This window comes from Ranitomeya variabilis, chromosome 2 (assembly GCF_051348905.1).
Source record: "Ranitomeya variabilis isolate aRanVar5 chromosome 2, aRanVar5.hap1, whole genome shotgun sequence".
Classification (NCBI taxonomy): Eukaryota; Metazoa; Chordata; class Amphibia; order Anura; family Dendrobatidae; genus Ranitomeya; species Ranitomeya variabilis.
In genome coordinates, this window is record NC_135233.1 from 780,530,341 (window position 1) to 780,538,207 (window position 7,867).

Sequence of the window (7,867 nt, forward strand, 5' to 3'; positions counted from 1 at the left end):
AGAGCATGTCAGCTCCTTGTGATTTTTAAAAAAAAAAGTGCAAAAAAAAAATTATAATAAAATGTTTATTAAAAAAATGTCCGTAGTATTATTTCATAAAGGTAAATTTAAAACTGGTGTATGTACCAATGGTTACACATGCAATACAGGGTTGGTTGAGGGCTCATTTTTTTTAATAAAGGTTAACCTGTAAAGTATTTTTTTTTTTTTTTGGGGGGGGGAGAGGTTATTTATTTTAAATAAAATGTGTCAAATATATTTTTTCATGGTGTTAACATTAAAAAATTTTGTTTTTTGGGACATGGAAATGAATGGTATAACGTGCAACTTTTTGGGGGGGTTTTGGTGTTCACCTGTATGAACATTTCTGACATCATTTTAGTAGGGTGTTTATCATTGAACATTACCTAGTTCAGGGGGTGGTCTAACTATAGATCCATTATACATATAACAGATAAACCAGGACACAGCCGCTGCCCACCAGGACACAGCCACTGCCCACCAGGACACAGCCGCTGCCCACCAGGACCACAGCTAAAGAGCTAGAAGTAAGTTTTGAAGACCCCAATCTGCTACTTCAATGTGTCGAGCAGATTGCAAGTGTGTCTTTAACTTACAGAACCACCAGGACACAGCCGCTGCCCACCAGGACACAGCCGCTGCCCACCAGGACACAGCCACTGCCCACCAGGACACAGCCGCTGCCCACCAGGACACAGCCGCTGCCCACCAGGACACAGCCGCTGCCCACCAGGACACAGCCGCTGCCCACCAGGACACAGCCGCTGCCCACCAGGACACAGCCGCTGCCCACCAGGACCACAGCTAAAGAGCTAGAAGTAAGTTTTGAAGACCCCAATCTGCTACTTCAATGTGTCGAGCAGATTGCAAGTGTGTCTTTAACTTACAGAACCACCAGGACACAGCCGCTGCCCACCAGGACACAGCCGCTGCCCACCAGGACACAGCCACTGCCCACCAGGACACAGCCACTGCCCACCAGGACACAGCCGCTGCCCACCAGGACACAGCCGCTGCCCACCAGGACACAGCCGCTGCCCACCAGGACACAGCCGCTGCCCACCAGGACACAGCCGCTGCCCACCAGGACACAGCCGCTGCCCACCAGGACACAGCCGCTGCCCACCAGGACACAGCCGCTGCCCACCAGGACCACAGCTAAAGAGCTAGAAGTAAGTTTTGAAGACCCCAATCTGCTACTTCAATGTGTCGAGCAGATTGCAAGTGTGTCTTTAACTTACAGAACCACCAGGACACAGCCGCTGCCCACCAGGACACAGCCGCTGCCCACCAGGACACAGCCGCTGCCCACCAGGACACAGCCGCTGCCCACCAGGACCACAAAACGATGTCCTCTTCTGACAGCCCTCCTCCACAGCAACAGCGTGTATCGGTAAGTTAACACAAAATTTTTTTTTTTTTTAAATTTCTTTAAATTAAATTTTTATGGATAACTACATGCATACATTATGTTTCAACAGGAAGCTGAATCAGATGAGGAGCTGTCAGAAGGGGGCGAGACGGGTGGAGAGATGCAAGTGGAGGAGGAACCAAGTGTAAGTAGTGGTGAAACAGTTGCTTCGCACATCACACTGCACCATACACAAAACAGATTACTAAACACCTGCCTACCTTAACTGAGAATTTGTTTCCTTCATTTCAGGCTGCTGCTGCTGCTCCTGCTGCTGCCGCTGAAGGCTCTCCCAGACAGTCCCAGAGTCGGCGGACTCGTCGCCACGGTCGGCCATCAGTGAGTTTTTTTTTTGGGGGGGAGGGGGATTCTATTGGTACTTTAGTATTTCAGTGTACTAATTTGTTTGTTTTCCTTTTTTTTTTTTTTTTTGACACAGGCTTCACAGCGTGCTCCCGCAGAAGAGGAGGATGATGATGATGACATTGACATCGATTGTCTCATCGAGGAGGTTCGCGAGCGGGAGCCGCTGTGGAACATGGCTGACCGCAGGCATGCTGATACCGGTGTCACCCGTCGGCTCTGGGACGAAGTGTGTCGCAACCTGTTTCCAAGGCGGGAGAGCCTTCATCCTCAGCAGCAGAGCAAACTAGGTAAGTATTCACTTTCCAGTGATGTTTTGAGCTGACTGTAATGTATTGCATTTACCAATTTTTTGTATTTTCTTTTGATTCTTGTCTTCACAGTTGGAAAGGTTAGGAAGCGGTGGCGGTCACTGAGGGATCGCTTTAAGAGGGAATTCAATGATGAGATGAAGGCCCCGAGTGGCTCTGCAGGAAGGAAGAGGAGCAGATATAAATATGGCCAGGCCCTCTCCTTCCTGAGGCGAACCATGCTAAGCAGAGTGTAAGTATTCTACAGCCCAATTATAACCATGTTAACCTGTCTACTTAGTTTGCTTTCAGTCAGGGCTTTTTCATTCCAATGTATTAATTTCTTTTGTTTTTTCTTTCACAGCACCTTCTCCAGCCACCGGGCGCCTGCATCTTCCTCTGCGCCCTCTGAAGCGATCCCTCCTGAGTCCGCCACTGAGGGCCACGTCGGTAGGCCCCACACCTCTGTCCCCTCCTCTGACCCCTCTGTCCTCTCCTCTGACCCCTCTGTCCCCTCCACTTCATCCGCCCCAAGCAGTGGAGCATTATTGCAGGCTTCATTGCTCGCATCTGATGCTGAACAGTTAGCGTTCCCTTTACCCCACCCCTCTGATCCTGCCACCTCGACACCACCATTAGGTTCGTGGCGGCAGCGCCAGAGGGGTCAGGAAAGGAGCTATGCTCCTGAGTTCTTACACCTGAATGCATCCTTCCAAGGCTCTTTCAAAATTTTGGGAGAGCAAGTGACTGCTGGTTTCAACATGGTGCAATCACGCATCAGTGAAACAAGCCAGGAAACCAGCAGTCGCTTGGATAGGCTGCATTCAGCTGTAAGTCCCGATCCGGCCAACCTTTTTTTCCAATCCATGCTCATGAGCATGGAGAAGCTTTCTTTTGAGCAACAGATGCGGGTAATGAATACCTGCCATAATGCTGCACTGCAGGCCATTAATGAATCGACCCACACACCTCACCACACCTCCACTCCAATTCCACACCATACCCCCCATTACCAAACCCAGCCCCAATACCCACACCAGCAGCATTACCAAACCCAGCTCCAATCCCCACACCAGCACCATTACCAAACCCCACGCCACTCCCACTACCCTACCCAGTCACAATACCCGACCCAGTCCCCACAACAATCCCGGCCCCTAGACCAAATTACTTCCCCAATGTTTTCCTTACTGAACTTTTCTCTTCCACCTACCCCAACACCACCCCCCTCTGGTCAGCCTCTTGGTTTAACCCCCACTTCCACTGCACCCCAAACAAGTAGGGTTTCCCCACCTATCGACGTGGTCCAACCTTCCGGCACATCCTCCTCTCATATCTCCACCCAACACTTTGAAAATTTGTAAAGTGTGTAAATAAGATTCTAAAAAATGTTCTAATTTTTCTATAAAAATGTTGGAAAATATATATATATTTTTTTTGCAAAACAAAAAAAAAAAAAAAAAAAAAGAGTTAAAATAAAATTCGGATTACAATTCTACTCTTTGTGTGTGTGTGGATTTATTAAGGTAATATAATAAAAAAAGGTTTAATAAAAACAAACACCAGACATGTAAAGGGTATAACATAATGGTTTTACTAGCAAGAAAACCACGCTTTTGGGCCTTTTTTTTGGGGGGGGGGGGCAGAAACACTTTTTTTACATAACCAAAACACATGGGAAACAGGTTACACATGGGAAACAGGTTACACAATCATGTCTTGCCACGGGATCCGCCCGACAGGTGAGACAAAATAATCGGCAAACTGGTCCCTCATCCTTGTAACTGAACTTGTAGAGCGAACCGAGCTGCTGCGGTAGTCCCACAAGGTGGTCTCCAACTCTTCATCATCCAAAGAAACGGGCTCCTTTGACAGGACAAAGTTGTGGAGCACCACACAGGCTTTAACTACCTCGTCTATAGTTGTTGTTTTCAGCTTGATAGCCGTCAGCAGAACTCGCCACTTCGCCGTCAATATGCCAAAGGAACACTCCACTACTCTTCGTGCTCTAGTAAGCCGGTAATTAAAGACCCGCTTGGTATGGTTTAAGTTCCGGCTACTGTACGGTTTCAGTAGGTGCAGCGACAGTTGAAAGGCTTCATCACCTACAAAGACATATTCCAGGGCTGGGTCATTTGTTCCTGGCAGTGGTCTGGCTGGCGGGAAATCGTAGCTCTCTCCATAAAGGCAACGACCCATCGGAGAGTTTTTAAACACTTGCGAATCATTGGACCGTCCATACGCTCCAATGTCCACGGCAAGGAACCTGCAGTTGGCGTCTGCAATAGCCATAAGGACGATGGAGAAATACTTCTTATAATTATAATACTCCGATCCTGTTCCTGCCGGTTTCGCAATCCTTATGTGTTTCCCGTCAACTGCACCCACACAATTAGGGAAATTGCAAATTTGCTGAAACTCTTCAGCACTTCGCAACCAGATTTCCGTGGATGGTTGGGGGATATACTCTGGTTGCAAAGTGGTCCAAACAGCCCGACATGTGTCCTTCACTATTCCAGAGATAGTTGAAATGCCCAGCCTGAACTGATAATGGAGCGAAGTCATAGATTCACCCGTAGCTAGGAAACTTTATAAAAAAAAAAAAAAAAAAAATGTTAAAAATTGTTTGTCTGTGCAATTTTTTATAATATGGCACTGTTAATTTTTTTTAAAATGACAGGAGACCCAATAAAACCAGCATGAATCCGGTGTAAAAAAACAGTGGAATGTCCGCCAAGAAAACCCAAATTACATGCTGCAGAAAATAGTGCGCAATATGTCAGCGCAGTATTGTCTGCAGCATGTAATATAACATTCAAAATGACCAATGACAGGAAAAAAGCAGTTGCATGTCATCAAACCCAAAAAAACCAAAAAAAAAAAAAACTGCAGAAAATGCAACGCAATATTTCAGCACAGTATTTTCTGCAGTCTGTTAACATTCAATATCAGCAATGACATTTAAATAAAGCAGTTGAATGTCCGCCAAGAAAACCAAAACTACATGCTGCAGAAAATAGTGCGCAATATGCCAGCGCAGTATTTTCTGCAGCATGTAATATAACATTCAATATCAGCAATGAAATAAAAAAAAGAGGCTTACCGCAGGGTCACCATCAGCCGCTCCGCCGGTGTGATGGCAAGCCTCATCCTTGTATCCTGTCTTCGGATGACATCCTCCAGTTTTGCAAGCAAAAAATCAAAATGTTCAATCCTCATCCGCACGTAGTTGTGGAATTTGTGTGGATTGTGCCGCAACTCCAGGTACAGAGTGGACTGGACACCCCGGGTCATCCGTAGTTGATTAATCGGATGAATCCACATTCGTCTTCGTCTCCGTTGCTGCAGAAGCATCCTACGCCTTTCCGCTGCCGCCTCCTTCTCCCGCACTATGATATCCAGGCGATTTGTCTCAAAGATAACGTCGGTAACCAAACTAGCAATCCTCCCAAGAACACCTTCCATCGCTGCCACAAAACTAAAACCCTCAAAGATGGGCTGTAAATACAGTACTATATAGTTTTTCAAATTTTCCAGTAGCCAATCAAATTTTGGGAGCCTCCCCTTTTAAAAACGGATCCGTCGGAAAAACGGATACAACGGATGGTAAAACGGATACAACGTATGCAACGCATCCAGTATTTTCGACGGAAACGTTTAGCGGATTTGCGACGGATCCGTCGAAATGCTGGATGCGTGGCATACGTTTGTCACCGTTTTTCAATTTTTTGACGCATCCGTTTTTTCGGCAAAAAAACGGATTTGCGACGTAATGCAGTAAACGCTAGTGTGAAACTAGCCTAAAAGGGTTAAGAGAAATAAACTGTTAAGTTGGTTAGTTCCGCCTTGTCCTTATCTGAATCCCAGTAACCTGCTTACACTGGGTTACCACTGAGAGCATAAAGCTGCCGGTAGCCTCATCAATCCAGGACCCGACTTGGTGGGTTTTTCCTCTCATCAAGCACTGTTTGCACAGTTTTTTTAACTGGCTGCTCCTGGCTGTGTTTACACTGCTGCAGACACCCTTGCTGTCGTTTTTCTCTGATCCTGGTACTCTCTCTTTTCAAGAACTTCAGAAAGCATCCACATTAAAGACACAACTGCTTTTCATCACCTGAACCATTTGGGAATATAGTAGCCTTGGAATTAAAGCTACAGTACTTCTCCTGGATATTGGAAAGCTCATTTTCTGGGCATATTTAAAATTTTCCTAAGGCTAATTTCACACTAGCGTCGTTTGGCCTCCGTCGCAATGCGTCGTTTTGGAGAAAAAACGCATCCTGCAAAAGTGCTTGCAGGATGCATTTTTTCTCCATTGACTTGCATTAGCGACGCATTGCGACGGATTGCCACACGTCACATCCGTCGTGCGATGGATGCGTCATGTTTTGGCGGACTGTCGGCACAAAAAAAACGCTACATGTAACTTTTTTTGTGCGTCGTGTCTGCCATTTCCGACCGCGCATGCGCGGCCGGAACTCCGCCCCCTCCTCCCCGGACCTTACAATGGGGCAGCGGATGCGTTGAAAAACTGCATCCGCTGCCCCCGTTGTGCGGCGCTTTCAACGCTAGCGTTGTTGCGTCGGCACGTCGCATTGCGACGTGCAGTACACGACGCTAGTGTGAAAGTAGCCTAACAGGTCTTTTTCGCCCCCAGCAGCCACCTCCTTCCTCATTGCACTGGTTACTTATTTTATTGTTCACACTGTGACACTTCTGCAATGTGGTCAGTTGGACTTCATATGCTCCCCGTGCTTTACACCCCACATATACAGAGTACCTTAAATCCTCAAAAGAACTGAGCCCATCTGAATAGGTCAGCTATTTGATCCAGGCGATAATCTTAATTCTATTTTCTCCGAATCTAAACTTGCAGATGACAACACTCCCCCCTCCGTCCAGTCCCCAAGGGACACTTACCACTCTAAGGCCTCTTTCACACTTGCGTCGTGGCTGCTCCTTCGCAATCCATCATTTTGGGAAAAAACGCATCCTGCAAATGTGCCCGCAGGATGCTTTTTTTCCCACAGACTTGTATTGCCGACGGATTGCGACGTATGGACCCCAGATGACGTAGCATCACGCAAGACCAATACGTCATCACAGGCCATTGTCGCAAGGCATTACTGGGAACGGGAGCATCGCAAGGAGCGGGAAGTCTGCGGGGGCCATCGGAAGGTGTGAATATCACAATTTTTCATTTTAATTCTTTTTTTTTTTACAGGTATACGGTTCACAGGGCCTGGAGGAGAGTCTCCTCTCCTCCACCCTGGGTACCAACAGCACATGATCCGCTTACGGATCAATGCATTTCTATGTATGCGGAATTGCCGCGATTCCGCACAAAGAATGAAGATGCCGCATTTTTTTTCCCGGAATGCGATTCCGCCGCGGAAAATATCCAGCATGTGTACAAAAAATGCAGAATGCATTAAAAATGATGGGATGCTTATGTAAGCGGTTTTTTTTTTTGCGCTTTTTTTGGCGGAAAACGGCCTAAAAAACACTAAAAATCCTGAACAATTTTGCTGATTGGGAATCAGTGTAGGGCCCCCCACTGTTCTGTAGGGCAGTTACTGGAGTCCCCAAGTTAAATGGAGCGATGGTCACATGTATACACTACAGATCCATTCATTCATTCTGCAAAGGACTGATAGAAATAGTCCAGTACAATGATAAGCTATGTCATTTGTGTACATCAATCTCAAAAGTTAAATCACTGCAATGTGACTTTCAAAAGATTATGGATTTGGTTCTAGCTAAGCTGGGTTGATGCACATCT

At 46.6% G+C, this 7,867-nt stretch overlaps 1 protein-coding gene across 1 annotated transcript; it reads left to right on the plus strand.

Annotated features, from left to right (window-relative positions):
* The first annotated feature begins 1,250 nt into the window (after positions 1–1,250).
* LOC143807831 (uncharacterized) lies at positions 1,251–3,700 on the plus strand. The gene is made up of 6 exons (XM_077289789.1): positions 1,251–1,414; positions 1,503–1,577; positions 1,685–1,771; positions 1,872–2,085; positions 2,179–2,338; positions 2,450–3,700. Exons 1-6 carry the CDS (start codon positions 1,370–1,372, stop codon positions 3,447–3,449), a joined length of 1,581 nt encoding a protein of 526 aa, XP_077145904.1. The 5' UTR covers positions 1,251–1,369; the 3' UTR covers positions 3,450–3,700.
* The last annotated feature ends 4,167 nt before the right edge of the window (positions 3,701–7,867 follow it).